Source organism: Monodelphis domestica, chromosome 2 (assembly GCF_027887165.1).
Source record: "Monodelphis domestica isolate mMonDom1 chromosome 2, mMonDom1.pri, whole genome shotgun sequence".
Taxonomy (NCBI): domain Eukaryota; kingdom Metazoa; phylum Chordata; class Mammalia; order Didelphimorphia; family Didelphidae; genus Monodelphis; species Monodelphis domestica.
The window spans coordinates 207,472,261-207,491,639 of NC_077228.1; the positions used below are offsets into that span (position 1 = coordinate 207,472,261).

At 35.9% G+C, this 19,379-nt stretch overlaps 1 protein-coding gene across 18 annotated transcripts in view; it reads left to right on the forward strand.

Annotated features, from left to right (window-relative positions):
* The window catches only part of EFCAB3 (EF-hand calcium binding domain 3), a 722,802-nt gene that overhangs the window by 349,589 nt on the left and 353,834 nt on the right, over window positions 1–19,379 (forward strand). For all 18 annotated transcript variants that reach the window (XR_008916397.1, XR_008916396.1, XR_008916398.1 and 15 more), the window contains exons 109-116: window positions 87–140; window positions 234–338; window positions 1,197–1,250; window positions 2,951–3,049; window positions 6,711–6,764; window positions 8,654–8,758; window positions 13,646–13,699; window positions 16,120–16,221. Coding sequence is in view for 15 of the 18 variants with exons in the window: in XM_056817026.1 (XP_056673004.1) it covers window positions 87–140; window positions 234–338; window positions 1,197–1,250; window positions 2,951–3,049; window positions 6,711–6,764; window positions 8,654–8,758; window positions 13,646–13,699; window positions 16,120–16,221 (627 nt within the window). In the remaining 3 variants the exon portion in view is untranslated. The remainder of the gene's footprint in view (window positions 1–86; window positions 141–233; window positions 339–1,196; window positions 1,251–2,950; window positions 3,050–6,710; window positions 6,765–8,653; window positions 8,759–13,645; window positions 13,700–16,119; window positions 16,222–19,379) is intronic.

Below are 19,379 nucleotides of genomic sequence, written 5' to 3' on the forward strand. Positions count from 1 at the left end.
CTATTTTTCATAATTTCAGGGTTTAATAAGTGTTTATAAATCTTCTTAATACCACCCTTAGGTGAAACCTTTGTCTTGTCTTTCAGGTAAAGGAAGTGTGTATCAGAGTGATTTGATAAATGCCTTAAAGGCTTTTAAAGGTTAGTAAGAAGTATCTGAGAAGACAGGTAAAGCTGAAATCTAAAGCTTTTTGCATTTAAAATATTTTCAACTGCCCATTTTATTTCCCTAAGCTGGTAAGGCTGATGCTCAAAACCTAGAAGATGTGCTGAAAAACATGGGAATCAAGCTCACAGATGCAGAACTACAAGAAGTGCTAAAATATACGCCAACTGATGGTGAGCATTTCTAATACCACTACAACCTTCAGGGGAGAATTTCCTAGGTGTGAAACATTTTTCCATATTCAAGGTCTGATCCTGGAGCCTGAGGGGTCAGCGCCTTCTATAGACATGTATATCCCCTTCATAGATCTATAGCAATGCAGGAAAGGGATACTATGATCCCCTGGCAGGTCTATAACATAAGCAAGGAAAGAAGATATGTGATAGGGGCTGGGAGGGGAATGATGTGGTAGAGAATAAAAACAGGAGAAGAAAGAAAAGAAAAGAAAAGAAAAGAAAAGAAAAGAAAAGAAAAGAAAAGAAAAGAAAAGAAAAGAAAAGAAAAGAAAAGAAAAGAAAAGAAAAGAAAAGAAAAGAAAAGAAAAGAAAAGAGAAAGAAAGAGAAAGAAAGAAAGAAAGAAAGAAAGAAAGAAAGAAAGAAAGAAAGAAAGAAAGAAGGGAGGGAGGGAGGGAGGGAGGAAGGAAGGAAGGAAGGAAGGAAGGAAGGAAGGAAGGAAGGAAGGAAGGAAGGAAGGAAGGAAGGAAGGAAGGAAGGAAGGAAGGAAGGAAGGAAGGAAGGAAGGAAGGAAGGAAAGGAAAGGAAAAGAAAGGAAAAGAAAAAAGAAAGAGAGCAAGCTCCAAAGGGTAGAAAATGTCAAAGTTTTATTCTCTGTCAATAATATCCTCAATTCTGGCCATTAAATTTGATTGTCTGGATAGAGGCATCAGTGTTAAAGGCATCAACAAAAGAGATCAACTAGTTCTCTAATTACAGAGTTTCCATTTTTTATATTTTCAGTTACTTCCCATTCATTGAGTATTGTTTCTAATTTGCCACAACCCTCTATGCATGAATTGTATCTTTTCTTATAGATAATGGGAAGATGGATATTAAAAAAGTGTTGGATGAAGTTAAGGCTAGTCAAGGTGAGTGTCAAATTATAATGTTAAGATAAAACTGGCATCCTTAATCTTAAGAATTTTTTTAATCCATTTTATTGGAACAGCTAGGTAGCATAGTGGATAGAGTGCCAGGTCTGAAGTTGGAAGGACCTCAGTTCAAATCTCGTCTCAGACACTGTATAGTAGCTGTATAACTTTGGACAAGTCACTTAACCCCAATTGCCTAGCGCTTGCCACTCTTTCTGTCTTAGAATTGATACAAAGATAGAAGATATGGGTTTTTTAAAAATAAAATAAAATACATTATATTGTAATTGGTACAACATTTATGCCTACTGACTTTTAGTTTCTCCCTAGAGGCATTTACAGATAAGTTCCAAAGCAAATATCTTTATACCTTGATTTTTTCACTTTTGCTTTTTTTTTAAAATAGCCAGATTCTAGGCCTGCACAGTATACACTGCCACAGAGATTGATTCTTTGCCAGTTAATTAATTCAGTATAGAAACATCTCTAAATTTAAGTGAAGAAAACCAAATCATCTTTTTTGTTCACACTGTGTAGAGGCTGCACCATCTCCTGCTCTAAATGGTTTTTCTTCTCTTCCTGTCCCCCTCCCCCAATCCCTTTTAAATGTCCAACCACTCTTTGTCCTCTTCCTATCCCATTGCCAAAACCTTCTCTGAAGAAGGGATCTAATTTACACCTTAACATAAATATAGTCAATCTCATACTTTATAGAAAGCTAAACATCAGTAGAAACTAAAGCCCAGAAAGAGCTCCTTATTCAAGATAACAATCCTTATTTAGAATTCAGGTTGAAAATAAAATCTAGATATTCTGAGTTTCAAGTCAGATTTTTCCATTAAACCACACTTTCTATAAATGAAAAGCAAAAACAAAAAACCAAGGTACCCCTAATATTTGATCTTTGACCATTGGATTCAAAGTGCTAACTACTCATTAAATCATGGAAGGAGTTGCATTTGCATTTTAAGTCTTATATCTTATTGTGAAAGGAAAGTCCTTGTTCTGTAATTTAAGCATTAGCTGAGAGGTTAGAAGATTTGGACCTCCTTCATAGATATTCTAGAGCAGCAATGGCGAGCCTTTTAGAGATCATGTGCCATGCCGTGCCCCAACCCCACCTCCACCCTGTCCCCCAAACTGTGTACTGTGCCCCACCCAGATTGTGGGCATTGCCCCCCATCCCAGTTACCCCAGACAGGGGAGGGAGAAAGGAAGAGGAGTGACCTTCGTGCTCTGCTCAGGGGAGGAAGTAAGTGAAGAGGAGCAGGGAGAGGGGAAAGGGAGCAACTCTGTTGGAGTCTCTCTGCTTTTCTAGTAACTAACTCTGCCAGGGATGGCATGCATGTCCACAGAGAGGTCTATATGTGCCATAGGTTCGCCATCAAGGTCTAGAGTCATAACAAGTAGGCATACCTAAGTTTAAGACAAACCCCAGTTATTTAAATTACTTATCTATGTTACTCTAAGTCATTGAGCAGTTATTCTGTCCATATTTCACTATTTGTCCTTGGTTAAATTTCTCTGATTCTTTCCAGAACAACATTTAAATGCACAAATGCTACTTCTTAGTTCCCCATTAAACTTTTCCTTTTAAAGCTGAAATTCAGGGCACTGATATAAAGTAGTTTTTCCCATGATTTGTAATAAGTATGTATTGTTCTCATTACCATCTTTCACTATTTTTCTTTTTTTAGGAGAAAAGGTTGACATTGGAGAGATAGGTAACTTCCTAAAAAATACAGGAATTGAGGTACCAGCTCAGGAATTGCAGGAGCTTTTGAAAAACTTGCCTGGTAAGCATTTATGATACCAAAATATATATATTTTAAAATAACCATTATCTTCTCTCTTAGAATCAATAATAAGTATCAATTCCAAGGCAGAAGGGCAGTCAAGGCTTAGTAACTGGGATTAAATTACTTGCCCAGAGTCACACAGCTAGGAAATGCGTGAGGCCAGATTTGAACCCAAAACTAACAGTCTCCAGGCCTGGCTCTAGGCTGCCTAACTACCCCTCCCCCAGTATCTTTTAGGGGAATTGACCTTTGGGGAAGAATTTCTGAAACTATACTTACTGATGACACACAAGAAGCCTGATAAGCATATAAAAATGAAGTTTTAATGATGTAATGGATAGAGTGCTCATCCTAGAGTCAAGAAGATCTAAGTTCAAATCCTGCCTCAGAAATTTAATAACTGTATGACCCTGGGCAAATCATTTAACCTCTATTTACCTAATAACCCCTTTTACTCAGAATGATTGTGAAAATCAAATAAAATGATATTTATAAAACTCTTAGCATAGTGATTGTAGGAGCTTAATAAGTTTATTCCCTTCCCCCAGCACATTCATTTGGTGAACATTTCCCAGAAATCTTAATCCTTATTTAACACCTTCCCTCTTACATCACCAATTTATACTGTGTGTGTGTGTGGGGGGGGGTTATGTCTTTTTTTGCATCCCTAGCTCCCTAGCACTTGGCACACTGGCTGGCACAGAATGGGTGCTTAAATTCTTATTGACTAATTGACAAAATCCGTTAAGTGCACAGAGTATGCTAGTGTGCTGGAAAATAAAATATGAGTAAAACATTGTCTTTGCTGTCAATGAGTTTATAGTCTGTTGGGAAAACTAGAAAGATTTGGAGTCCCAACTCACTAACAAGGATAAAGAATGAAAATTATTACAATTATTAGATTCTACCCTACAATGATCAGATTGACAAAGACTACTTGCCCTCAAAAAACAGAATAAGCATTATTAGTTATAGTTGAACTAATGCACAATTAATGGAGCTATGAATTCATCGAGAAAGCAATTTAGAACCATATCCAAAAAGTTAGTAAACAATGAATACTCTTTGGTAATAGGATATCTGAAAATACTGGGCAAAAGAGATATCAGGAAAAAAAAAACACTAATGAAAATTGATCTAGAAAGCCTGACCTTGTAACTCATTGTCATGAAAGAGAAGGGGCATCAGGAAGCAGGGAGAACATCAGGATGCTGGTAGTGCCTCCCTATTCCCTGGGTTGTGGTCCATGGCACCACAGACTCTTAGGACTGAATCTTCATTTTACAAAAACTGTCTAATGATAGCCATGTGGGCACTTGCTCTAAGTGAAGGAGTTCCAATTTTTGATCATGTTAACAGAGTTCACCAATATGGTGATTTTTTTTTTTGAGCTTGATCTTTGAGATTTCTGTGGAGAGGTCAGAAAAGATTCTACTTTGTGCTCTTTTGCCTGGATATTAGAAAATGGAACTAAAAATTTCTGGTTCTTTCTTTGTTTTTGCAAATAGAAGGTCAAATTTCCAATTTTATTTTCTATGTATAGACTAGAACTCTGACTCATAAACAGTAGTAATTCTGATAACCAACATTTACCCAGCACATTAAATTTTGGAAAGCATTTTACATACATTATCTCATTTGAGCCTCACAACAACCCAGTGTGGGTACTAAAGATATTTCTTGGTTGGATCTGGACATGGGACTTCAAAGATTATTCCCAGTGTAGAAATTCCTTCCACCAATGCAGATCCAACAACTTGCCTCCAATATAATCTTAGAAAGTGCTTTAACCAATGAGGGTGTGACTTCCTTGTGGACATACAGTTGATGTGACTTGAACTCATGTCTTCCCGTCTCCAAGACTGGCCATTTGTTCATTGCAGCATATTTCCTTTCCTACTACAATTATAATTATCATTATTTTATGGATGAGGAAAAAAGACTCAAAATATTTTGTCAGGAAATAAGCTCAGAAAGATTAAATGACTTGTCCATCCATGATCATACAACTAATAAGTGTTGAAAGTGAGATTTTAATGCAAAATGCTGTGCCAGTTGCTGAGGAAGAAATGCTGAATAAGATACATGTTAAGGAACCCTGTTAACTCATAGAGCAAGGTGGTACAGTAGATCAAGTTAGTTAGACCTGGATTTGAATCCTGCCTCAGAAACTTATTTAACTCTCAGTCCCTGGGTAAGTCATTCATTTTCTTCATTTATTAAATGGAGATATTAATAGAACCTCTCTGCCTTTGTGAGGATCAAATTAGATTACATAAGTGCTTTGCAAACCATAATGTGCTACACATCAATTATTATTAGCTGTTATTATGGTACCAAAAGACCCAAGATTGTTAGACACACTAATCCATGCCTGCAATTACCAAAACTGAGCCCTTTATTACTACCCTTTCCCATATTTCAGCTTTCTTCGAAGCTGGCCATTTCACTTGAATTCACTAGGGTTTGGGTTCCTTTATTGTTTAGAGGGAAATAAAGAACACAATTTGATAAGTCCCCTCCCAATGTGCTAAGCACTAACATTTGATGGAAAAAATCCTGAAATCACAACTTTGTGAGATATATATTGTATTATTGTATAGTTGAGTATTCAACTTACTCGGGTAGATTTTTCTACTTTAGGAGATGTTGTAGAACCCAACTATAAGACCTGGGTCCAGGGTTTTGATGGGAAGGAATGAGCAGTTGTTCCTCTTTTCCTTTTGTAAAAATATTTCAGTTACTCCCTTCCATTTAAACATTTTAAAATGGTTATTCTGGCTGCTTTGGATATGGGTTTTCCCAGCATTATAATATAGTATAAATATAATGCTTTGGAATTAGCTCTCTTTCAGCAACAAAATTTAAATTAGTTAAATGAATAGATCCAACGAATTTGATTTTTTTGTTGTTCCATCTCCATTTCTAGCCTCTGCACATTTGAATTTTCTGTCCCTATGCCTAAAATACACTTCTTCCCTACTTCCACATGTCAGAATCTTTTTTCTTTTATAACTTTCTTCAAGCATCACTTTCTATAATAAAGTCTTTCCAATTTCCCAAACTACTTAGTGCTTTCCTCCCATTAATTTTTATCTATTTTTGTCTAGTGGTGAACAGAAGCCCCACATCTCCCCTTCTCAATTTGGGGAGTTGCCACAATCTGGTAATGGGCTGGGACCAGATTGTTGCTAATAAACCAGTTCCTCCCATTCCTAAGGAGCAAGCAAAGTGGGTAGTTCAAACAGCATCATGAGAGAATGACCAGATAGGTCACTGTACTCCAGTAGCCTGTAGCAACTGCACAGGGGGCTGAGAGGTAAGCATGAAAGAAACAACAGCATAGGCAGCACACATGAAGCACAGTCCTGACAAACAGGAAAGTAGGAGAATGGAAGAGGCAGACACCATACATGAGCTATCACCATAAAAACGAGAACATAGATATAGTAATTAAGGTCCCAGTGCAGGACTTTGGAACCATGAGAGCTGTTTGAGCATACCTAGGTCTGGTGATTCCTTGTTTCCCTAGCTTCTTATTTGTCAGTACAGAAAACATGATAAAAGTCTTAGGGAAAGTGTAACTCTCTAAGATATTTTCAGAAATTTGGAATTTTGTAGTTTTCATGAATCTTAACCTTCATCCATCTTATTACAGGTACTAAGAAAGCCTCTCTTACTAAAGTGATGGATAACCTACAAACTTCTATAGGTGAGTACAAAGCATGATGGGAATACAAACCAAACCTGGAACATTCTGCATTTGTCTGATTCATTGTCCCATGATGTCTTAAGATAGATCTGTATTCTCCCCCAGATACTCCACAGTGCATTATGTCTTCCTAGAAAATTAAAAAACATCAATAATCAGACACTCATACAATTTTAGAATTGCAAGAGACCTCAGAAGCCAACCAGCCCAACCCATACCTGAAAAAAGAATCCCTGCCTCCTTACTAAATACCTAGCAAGTGGTCATCTGTCATATTCTTAAAAACCTGCAATAAGGAAGAACCCACCATCTCCCAGAATTGCCTCTTCCACTTTCATATAATTATTTCCTCTATATATAATATCCTCTAATTATTAGGAAATTTTTCCTGAAATCAGTCCCTAAATTTGCCTCTTTTTGAAGCACCTTGTCTCTTTGAACTAAACAGATCTAGTCTAATTAACCCATATATATATATATATATATATATATATATATATATATATATATATATATATTTATTTATTTATTTATTTATTTATTTATACTTCAGACCTATTATCCTGTACCAACCAACCCTAGAACCCCAACTCAAATCTCAGTAGTTCCTTCAGGTTGTCTTCATACAGTGTATACTCAAATTCCCTTAACCATCCTAGGAATACTGTCCACCTTATCAAAGTTTTTCTTTCACTGTACTATCCAGACCCAAAGCTGTTTAACCACACTATGTCACAATACATTTCTAACTTCCTTATGTTTTTTCCAAATTTTGCCAGAAGGAAAATATTAAAATCAATTTAGTGCAGAGCAGACACTGGGCAATGGATTCATCATTTTTTAAAATTCAATTAGGAAAGACTAAGAAAGAAAAATCTGGGGATTCAATCAGTAATGGAGGCAACTTATGAAGACAAGAATTTACTGTCATCATTTACTGAACAGTTGTTCAATTATTTCCTCCCTTCTCTTACTTTTTTGATCCTGAAGAATTATCTCCAAGGCCAATATATAAGTCCACAGGTTAAATTTCTGAATCCTCCTACTCACAGATCATAAGATCACAGATCCTGAGCTGGGCAGAATCTTAGAGGTTTTCCTTTCCAACTCAAAAATTCCCTTACTTTATAAATGAAGGACTGAGGCCCAGAGAGGTTAAATAACAAAGTTACAAAGACTTTATAAATGAAGGACCTGAGCCCAGAAAGATTAAATAACAAAGTTACAAAAACAACAAGCAAGTGGAAAGGTTACAGACTCGCTATTTTCATCTGGGCAAAGAGATAGACAACATGATGTAATGGAATGATATCCTTACACAAATCTTGTCTTTTATTTTCCTCTATCCATAGTATCCACATACTTAGTAATACTGGTAATACCACAAGGACTACTGTCAGAATATTTGGTGTTTGTTAGAAGGGCCTACATTCAAATATTGGCTTTTTACTTGTCATCTTTCCTTACAATGAATTAAACAGACATTTGTCAAGTACCTACTCTATGTATGAGGCACTGTGCTACACACCAGAGATACAAAGACAAAAAATGAAACAGTTTCTGCCCTCAGGATTACATTCTACTGAGAGGATAGAAGATATGAAAAAGTAGGTAAAGGCAAATAACAGCCAAGATAATTACAAAATGATTTTAAGCGAGATAGAGTGTTAATAATGGTACTTCTCTCTGGGGCTCAGTTAGTTTACAAGTAAAATGACAGGACTGTTTTGTGATTAATATCTCTAATATCCCTTCCAGTTCTTTGTTTGTCCTTGGGTCTTTTTGTTCCTCATGCTTGGAAGCAAAAACCATAACACTCAAGAAAACCTTTTTTTTTTCATATTTTGGAGTCATTAGGTAATTCTCAAATTCCTATCTTTTTTCCTAAGGAGGCAAGGTCAGTACCAGCAACCTGGATGACTTTCTGAACAATATGGGAATCAAGGTCACAGAATCTGATCTTAAAGTACTGAAGAGAAATTTGCCAGTTAATGGTGAGCATTTTAGATACTTTGATGCCTGTCAGGGAAGCTTTAACTTGGGGATTCTGTATAAGAAATTCTTAAGGCACATTTATATGACTAAAGATGGTTCCAAAAGCTTAGCAAGAGCTCCAGTACTAAAATGTAAGTCTTACCTTGGATCATTTTCATTAACCTAAGATCTGCAATCTTCTCCAATGTGGTATCTTAGATGTATAATAAATAATGCTGGGAATTCTATAAGGAACACCAGCTAGGAAATGGATAGGGAAAGGGAGATGTGAGGATAATGGACTATAAGATATGAGAGTGACAGGAAAGAATAAGTGGAAGAGAAAATGGAGTAACTCACTAATGGTTAACTGAAATATTTAGTGACCATGTTTCCAGCCAACCATTCTGAAACAAAAAACAAGCTGTGATATTTAGGGAAAATATAAGAGAAGTGAGAGCCTCTCCCTTTACTGAGTGAGCCAAGGGCTGATTTGGGAACAAAGAACACTAATGAATCTGACTTAATGGATGTCACTTCCTTAAGCCATGCCTCCTTAAGCCTAAATGTAAAACCCCAAGGGCTGAAGAGAGTCTATATTCCCTAGGACTAAAGTCTGCATGAAGGAGAACAAACCCTTTTTGCCTCTTAAAATCACTAGCTCTGTCAAAAGCTCACCTCAAGTCCCACCTCCTAGTCTGTATTTCCAGCATTTAGCAATCAAATTAGTGATATAATTGAAAGAGATCTTTCCTGATCTTCCTAGTTATTAGCATTTTTCTTTTCCCTTGTCCCCACCCCTACTGACTCCCAACCACTTTGTATTCTTTTATATTTACTTAATACATGAATATATTTTCCTTTTCCCATATAAATTCCTTGGAAGTAGGGCATTTTTCTTGGTATGGTCGGTCTCAAATCCTTTGTATCTAGCACCATTCTTTGCAAATACTGTTTAATAAATGTTTGTTGAATTTCATTTGATTGAACATAGAAACAATACAAAATGAAGGAATTGCTTAAGGGAGATGTGATTCATATAGTAATGTGCATCTAAAGATAAGTTGATATATATTGATCTAGAAATCTAAAGTGGGACCCTAGCTCTGCTATTTCCTACAAATGTGTCCAGGGTCTCACCTCTCTGAGCTTCAGCTTTTAATTAGTAAAACTAAGGAGTTGTATTAGATGCCTATCAAATCCCTTCTGTTCTGGATCTATTATCCTATAATCTTAGAAGACTCCACCATGGACATTCTCTGGAACATCTACCTCTTTTTGATTCTTTTCATTCAACAAACATATATTAATCTGACAAGACTCTGTGCAAAGCATTTTGCTAGAGCCTAGAGAAGCAGCTAGATAATTGTATGCAGAATAAACACTGAATCACTAATGACTACTTCTCTTTGAGTCTGGTCATCTTGCTAATTCTGAATCCCACCTAATTATATAATCCATATCTGTCTTCTTCACAACAACAGCATGAGATGCTTAATCAAAAGCTTTGCTACATCTTAGTTAACTGTCTATAACATTGCTCTTGTTCTCCTGGCTCAGTTCACTTCCCTCTCTTTTTACAATTTTGACATGAACTCTTCTTCGAGAAGCTGTCATCTCATTCTGTAATCACTATTTCCCTTCCTAAATGTTTATCAACTCTCTCTCTCCCTCCCCCCCTCACATAATCTGCTTTAGAATTTTCCAGAGATCAAATTCCATTAGCCTGTTAAATTTTGAAAGCTCTATTCCCTTCCTTCTTTTGAAAATTGAGACATTTGTTTTTCTCTAGTCTTTAGGTAACTCTCTTTTCTCACCATCTTTCAAATATCACTGACAATGGCTCAGAAACTTCATCTGCCAGTTTTCTCCAGATCCAAAATTACAACCAGGTGACTTGAATTCATTAAGAACAGCTAGGTGTGCCCTCTTAGCATTTCCTTATCTTCAATATCTGTTCTCAAACTGTCCAAATCATGGCTTTTTATAGTCAATACCTTATATTTTCTTTTTTTAAATAATTAAAACAATTTTATTGACTTAAAAGAGTATTGTGTTCTGATTTGGTCTACTCTTCCAATTTCTTGAGTGAAGTTTTCCAACTTATATTGTAAGTTATTTATTCTCCTTCATGTTCTTTCTTCCAGAGCCTTTATTTCACTTGTATTCCCATTTTTTATTTTTCTTCCAGTCCCATATATGATTCCCCCTTAATACCATTTCCTTCCCTCTATTGATTATCTCATTTGTCCTGTATATAGTTTATTTGTTTGTACATAGCTATATAAATGTCTCCTCCATTAGACTGTGAACTCCTTAAGAACAGGAATTGGTTATTGCCTTTCTTTGTATCACTAGCAATGGGCATGGCACCTGGCAACATAGTAGGTCCTTAATAAATGCTTATTGACTAATGAAGTATGACTATGCAATCTTATATTTTTCCTTTGATGCTTTTATTATAGATATGAAGTTACCCTTCTTCTAGGTTTACCTTTCAGCATCTCTTGACCCATAATATTTCTTAAAAATGTTTGGTGCCTGCTATTTACTCACCTCTCCAGCCTCAGTTCTGATTTAGGACTTGGTAACATGTCCAAATTCTGCCCTGCCTTGCACTCTTGGATGGAATAGAGAAGCTTTTGGGAGGCCTAATGTGGACTTCCTGGACTCTTGCTACTGGTTTCCACCTCACCTGGCATGTTGGCACTCAGAGTATTCTTGGGCTTCATTCAGTGGCCTTGTTCAGAGCTCCAATCTTCTTTGTTCTCTGGGTCATCCCTTTTTTAGGGTATTGTTGTGATCCCTTGCTGGATGTCCAGATGGGGTAATACTTCAGAATTTTGGCCTATTCACTTGAGTTCATGTTTATTTCTTTCATGGGAGACAGTTTTCAACAACTAGTATTGATTATCTTTTCAAAGAGTCCTGTTATTTGATGGAGCTTACTGATATTTCTATTTTGATTTCTTGATCATTATTTAAACTAATACCCTTTTTTCCCATCATTCTTGAAGGGTGTTGTTTGCACACGCACACGTGTGTGTGAGACATACATAAAGGTATGCAAGGTTACTTCATGACCTTTTATTCCATCATTTTAAAATGGAAACTTGAACTCTGTTTTTAGGAGTATACACCCACGGAGTTCCTTGATTCTGGGGTAGTTATGCTCTGGGAAAACAAACATGTAAATGAAAGCTGGAGGGTTGACCAGAGGTGGCATTGAAAGCAGTGAAAGACCTCCTGACTATGTCTGAATAATTGTCTTCATCACTGTTACTTTATATCTTTGTGCCAGACTTGTGATTTGTTTCCTAAATTCCTCTCCTATTTTTTTTCTATTTGAGGAATCTGTAGTATATTTACAATATTCCCCTAATATTCCCATTTAATAACCCTGGGGGGGGGGGAAAGAAACAAGATTAGTCTCATACAAGCTGCTCTTGATGAATACTTTATTCTTAAATTCTATATAATCTATATATTATAATCTATAAATGTTTCCCTTTCTGGATGTTTATCAACAATCTTTTTTTTTTTTAGTGATCTGGTCTAAAGTCTTTCCAGGAATTAAAATCCATATCATTTGCCTATAGTTGGCATACTGTCCTCTATATTTCTTTGGAAATCAGGACTTTTATTCTTCTCCAATCTCATGAAACCTCTCCCACTTTCCATGATCTTTTAATATTTGTAGAGGGGGTTCCATCAATCACCTATAACAGTTCATTCAGTACCTGAGATGATCCTTAAGGGGAACATCTACCTCTTTTTGATTCTTTTCATTCAAAAAACATATATTAAACTACCAAGACTCTGTGCAAAGCATGGAAATGATTTCCAGACAGAGAGTGAGCCTGTGCAAAAATCAAACAGTGGTCATTGAATGTAGAGCTGGGGAAACAGAATGCAGTGTAGTCTTATCCTATGAATAAAAAGTCAAAACACTAAAAGCCTACCCCCATAATCCTATTAAAATGCTATTCAATGCACCTTTGCCAGAAGTAGCTTACCATCAGTAATTTTCATGTTTCCACATTTTTGTTTTATTTTCTCTAAATTAGATGTCAATTTTTTTTCAGTAGCATTTGATCTTCTAATGAAGAAGATAGACATACCCTTGGGTAACTTTTTTCCTAAGCCACTTATTAGCTACCATGACTTTTTCCCAATCTGTCCAAAAACTTGTCCATGCTACCAAGATTTGCACCTAATCTTGATAGAAAACAAAACAACTGCCTACTGCTACCCCACCTCAAAAATCTACCAACAATTGTATGGCTCACTTTGTCAAGAACTAATCAAAATGCATAACCAGAGATATCACTCTTCCTACATTTAACAATATTAGTGTCCAGAAACATCTTTATTTGGCCTCCTTTTTGGCCATGAAAATATAAATTGGGCATATGACTTTATAAGTCACTTCTTAAAACTTACACTAATAATATACCATTGTATATTAGCTGAGGTTGCAGCAAAAATATGAGGTTTGTTTTAAAATGAGGGAATTATGAGGCAAAAAAAGTAAACTTGTTTCCAGAACTTTGAAGACATGGTAGCATTTTCTTTCTCTGCTGTGCCAGTGAGCAATGTTCCTGGGTCACTTTTCTCTCCATAAACCCTTGATGATATGAGTGCTGGTTTTGTTTCTATGACATAATTCTCTTTTCCTGAGGAGGCTGATATTTCACAGGCAAGAAGTGTGAGAAACTACATTAAGAGAATGAATGTACTAATTGCAATAAAAATTGTCTACTTGCTCATCTACAGAGAATTTAGGATGAAAGTCTAGGGTCCAGGTTGGAAATTACTGAATTATTTTGTTGTATTTGGTTCATCTCAGGATTTTATGACAAATTTTTCTTCCATCAGTTCTTAAATGTTCCAATTGTGCCTTATAGGTGATGGGAAGATTGATCTGAATACACTGTTAAATGAAGTGAAAGCTTTTCAAGGTGAGATTTTATGAGAAGATAGGTAAAATGAAGAATCCTGATACTTCGGTTTAAGTTAATTTTTTAAAATGCTATTGTTGGCTTTTATTTTTATACCATAATCATTTTTACTTACCTTCTCAACTTCTTATGACAACAACAAAAAGTTCTGTAAAGCAAAAAAAAAAATTAACCATGTCTGACAGTGTATGCCACATTCCATCTGTAATAAACACCTCTCCACTGAGAGAAGAAAGATCGATTTCTTTATCAGTTCTCCATAATTGAAATTGTTCATCAGAGTTTGACTGCTTTTAATTTAATTTCAATTTTAATTATTGTAGTCACTGCAAATTATCCTCATGGTTATGCCTTCTCTCTGCAATACTTCATACAAGTCCTCCCATATTTGCCTAAATATCCACTCTTTCTTTTTTTCCCCCTAAATTTATCTTCTGACTTAGAATCAATACTGAATATTAGCACAAAGGCAGAAGAGCAATAAGGCCTAGGCAACTGAAGTTAAGTAGCATGTCCAAGGTCACACAATTTGGAAATGTCTGAGGCCAAATTTGAACCCAGGACCTCCTATCTCCAGGCCTGGCCCCTCTATCCTATAAGTCACCTAGCTTCCCCTTCATTATTTCTTTAGGAACAGTAATGCTGTGATGCTGCGGTGGTCCAGCCTTCCACAGGGGATGGGGTCTTGGAGGTGGGAAGGTGTTGGTGGAATGATGAATGGGACACAGCTTTTGTATTCAACCTGCAGCACAGGTTTCACAGGAAAAGCTGCTCCACCTTGGCTGAGGCTTGTCTTTATTTTATTACCCTTATGATCACACATCTACTTGGCACACAATTTCATTCTCAATATATATGTTTCCAAAGTTCCTAACAACAGACGCAAAGCCTAAGGAGATAGTCAACAAAACATTGTTTCTAAGTGCAGGGTCAAAGGGTAGAATCAACATGACCCAGATTTAGGTTGGAAAATTCTGAGCACAGATTTGCCAGAAGTTTTAAGCCTAGAAAAGAGGGTCCTATCTATGTGGGTACACAAGAATCCTTAGGTTTAACTTTGTAAGTGGGATCTCCTGGTGATATTCTGGGGGGAGGGGGGAAACAGAGTGGGACATCTGTATTAACCCTGCAAGCATGTTGCTCTCATCTACTTTTCCTGGGGAATAATCATAGCAATTCCAATAATAAGGGGATGTTAATAAGGAAAGTCACACTCAGGTGAGGTTTCAGTGGATGTTTCTATCCTTCCCAGGAGCCACTTTGTGACCTCCTGGTTTCCATGAGTGACCATGTCAAAACATCATGGCTTGATGGCTCCCAGCTTTCTGATACATTTATATATCACAATTAGTTTAGTTATTCACCAATCAATTTTCAAATTAAGTTGATTTGAAGCAGTTAGGTAGCCCAGTGAATAGACTTCTAGAGTTGGAGTTGAGAAGGCCTGACTTAAATCCTACTAAAAATATTTACTACCTTTATGACCCTAGGTTTGTTACTTACCCTCTCTTCACCTTAGCTTTCATCCATAAAATGGAGATTAAAAGAACACACCTACCTCACAGGTTATGAAGACTGAATAATGTTAGCATATATAAAACACATTGTAAATCTTAAAGTACTATATAAGTGCTAGGTATTATTTATTTTTTGAAAAGAAAACAAGAGTCTTTCCATTACATTGCTAGTGGCTTGTGAATTCAGTCAACTTTTTTTTAATGAAATATGATATGGTTTATCCAAATAGCTATGCCCTGGTAACAAGTCCTATGTTCTCCAGAGTTCTTGTTAATAATGTTTCACTTTGATCATGTTTAAAGTCAAAATCTAGAGCTGCAGAGTAAAGGTAAGTTAAAAAAAAAACAGTCCAGTCAATAAGAAAATTATAGATTGCCAATCATAATTCAACAAAAACACCTCCAAAAAATCTTCCTATGGGTCACAGTGACTTAGAGAATAATCTAACAGATCATGCTGGGCTAACTTATCCCCACAATGATAACAGGCTCTCTTGTACTACAATTAAGGGGAAATTTATACTTATTATTCCTTCATTGTTCCCTTAAACAAATCTCAGGAAATCTTTGCTCTCTATACTGAGTTTGGAGATAATTCTCCAGTGATAGTCAACATGGGGTGATTTATGTTTTTCAAAGTTCTTTACATAGGATATCTTATTTAAACCTTTACAAGCCTTGAGTTTTTATCATCCCCATTTTAAAAGAGCAAGAAGCCCAGAGAAGTTCAAGTGCCTTGGCCATTGTTACAGAGCTAGTAAATTTCAGGAAAATTCAAGTCTTCTTTGGCTCCAAGGTCTAGAACTCTATCCATTTTACAACATAGAAATGAAAGTTTTCGTAGTTCAAAGCTATTAGATCCCAAAAGACCCATCTTTCACCAATCTCTTCTTTTCTAAACAGAGAAGCATGATATCAGTGATGTGGAAAATGTCCTGAGGAGCATGGGCCTAGAGTTCAGTAAGAAAGAGCTTCAGGAGCTTCAAAAAAACTTGCCTGTTGATGGTGAGCATTTTATGTACCATTGTGTCCTTTTTGGGGGAGTAGAAAGACTAGGGTACAAAGACTTTGTTGTCTTGTATGTGAGAACTTTTAAAACTACCCCTTTTCAGGTAAGAAAACCTGAAAAAATGAAGACTCAATTCTAAGAGAAGTTCTAACCCTGCCTTTGTCACATAGTTTTTAAATTTGGAAATGACCTTTTCAGCCATGAATCATAATGAAGCCATGTCCACTGCTCCTGGGCTCACTGAGTGACCTGTATACAAGGAGAAAATAAAACTAAAAGAAATGGGAAAATTATAGTGGAAGGGGGAGGGGGGAAATCAAAGAAGAGAGAAGAGAGGAAAAAATGGCTAGTTGGCATCTCATGTTTAAAAAATGTTGTATATGTTATTTCACTTGATTCTCACCATAACCTTTGGAGGTAGGTGCTATTATGATCACCATTTAACAGATGAATAAACTGGAGCAGGCAGAAGTTAAGTGGCTTGTCCAGAGTCACAAAGCTTGTAAGTGTTTAAGGCAGGATTTGAACTTCAATTTTCCTGAATCCAGATGTACTGATTGCACACACACACACACACACACACACACACACACACACACACACACGAAAAAGAAAATAAAGGACTTCAGCAAAGTGCCTGCAACATCTCAATGATTATGTCCCTCTTTCATATAGAATCCTAGATTAGGAGCTGGAAGGGATGTTAGAAGCCAATTTCCTCATTTACAGACAACTAAATTGAGCCCCGGGAGAGGTTAGGTGGCCGTCCAAGGTAATGTCAGTGGTGAGAATTGGAAATAGAATATAAACCAAGGTCCTTTCTCTGACTCCACAGGTTGCCATCCTCTTTCTACTGTATATAAACTGCCTTCTTTCACTTTCTGCTTCCAGAAAAGCTGGATTTTTTTGTAGTTATTAGATATATTTCCTTTTCCAGGAATTGTGACAACTCCTCATGCCCTAAAAACAAGGATGCAATATTTTCTTTGGTGACACTTTTTTCTAGCACTTGTTATAGCCATGATGATTCAATGGTGGTACCATTAGACAATTTTTTTGCCATATTCAACTACTGTTAAGTCAACAATCATTTCTTCAGCATGTGATAGACAATATGCTGAATGAGGAAGATTTTTTTTAATGCAAAAACAGTTCCTGTTGTCAGTGCTCTGCTAGACTCAGCCAAAAGTAGGTGATAGAAGCATTTAGGTTTCAATGTTTTTCTCTTCCTATGTTTCCCCACATTTTTTCCCCAACCCAGCTAAGTATAGATAACTCATAAGCTGGCCATTTGGTGGAGTTTTTTTAAGGCCATGGAAATTCATATAACAAAGAAATATAAAGTAATACTCAGTCCTATGCATACCTATTCCACTTATGTCTGCAGAAATAATGGCGGAATGACTAAAGAGAATTCAGAGGATATTATAAGCCACATGGCTGTCAGACAATCTGAAAATTTCAGAATATCAACAGTCAAATTAAATGTAAGAACTTTGCACAATGACCAAAAAGTGGACATAGGACTGAAAAAACAGTCATCTCAACCTTGGTGAAACCAGAAGAAAGAAGGAAGTTGCAATTAAATGAAAGCTATAGTCATATGCTAAATGGCTTGAAGAGGTAAATAAAGAAACATGACTCCATGAACTACTTGGTCCTCCCACATTGTAGAACTAAGGAAAGTATTCAGAAGTGAAAGGGAGATATTGAAGATGTGTAGACTATGGAGAAGCTTCATGCCTTTTTTTTTTTCAGGAATAGTTTCTTCAAGAAAAGAACTGGTAGGTGCTAGGGTTGGCAAGTACCAAAGAACATTGCAAAAAATAATAAAATATATATCTGTAAGACTTATAATATCTATAACATGTAATAATCTGTAACACATAATAACATGTAAGAAAAGACCTATTGATGTAAAAGAGTGAAATCCCTGATCAGCTGTGAATAAGGCCACTGCCTTCAAAAATATATAATATTCTGAATATGATTCTTAAAATATCAAAAATATATAAAATAATATAAAAAGCCAGAGAATAATAGTGAGAAAGAGATTTGGCATACAGTTGTAGTAATTCAATCTTGAATTATTTAAACTAGTAAGTCACAATGAAAATGGAAAATAGGCATCAAAAATGTCATGGATGGCAATTAAAGACAGAAGTTTAAACTCTCTAAATCTATTGCCACAAAAGGAAAACCAAGAGCCCAGTAAACACCTTAAGTAAGTGTTTGACTCATGCCAAGTGAAGAAATATAGCACTAGTTTAAAATGTAAATTTGTTTATAAAATTTTTTGGAGAAGGATGATAGACATTGTCATAAGCAATATTGTCTCATAAAACATAGATGTTCTGGGAAGTTAAACTAATTTAAAGAGAACATTGTAAGGAATATTTCATTGTATAGAAACTTAAGCATGATCATCTCCAGTGCATTTAAGGATAAATATAAAACAATAATAAAAGAAAATGGAAAAGATTTGCAATGATTACAATAGTGAACGATAACAAACCATCAAGGGAATATAAATGTTATGCTTGTACCCTAATTTCAAAATTCAAGATAAGCATAGAGATAGAAATAGCATTAAAGAAAACAAAGTTGAGAAATTTTGTATAGTTGAACTAAGTGTATATGGGGACTTGGTCTGAAAGAGACATAATTGTGAGAGTTCTGATATGTATACAAGGTTTCCCAAAAGTAATCGTGCGATGTTAAGATTTAATAGCTTTGAATTATACTACAACTTTGGGGAAATCTTGTATGCAAAAGGTGTCTGAAAGAGAGGAAAGATGTAAAAATAAATTGGGGCTTTGTTAATAAACCAAAACTGAGGAGACTGAGAAAACCTTAACAATCTCTGATCCATATGCTTACCCTCCCACCAATACAAAATCTTTATATGAGTCATCTATACACAATTCAAAAATATCCTTGATGAGGCTATTAATAGGAAATAAGCAGTTCTATTGGAATATGTTGAGCATTTTATACAGGGAAACTCACTAGGGAAGCATTTCTATTTAAAAGAATGTTTTAAACTAAAAGGATTGTTCTAGTTAATCATTCTCTGCTAAGATGACATATAGATGACATTTCCCATCAGGGTAAAGATCAGGGTAAAGAAAGAATATCCATTGTCACCACTATT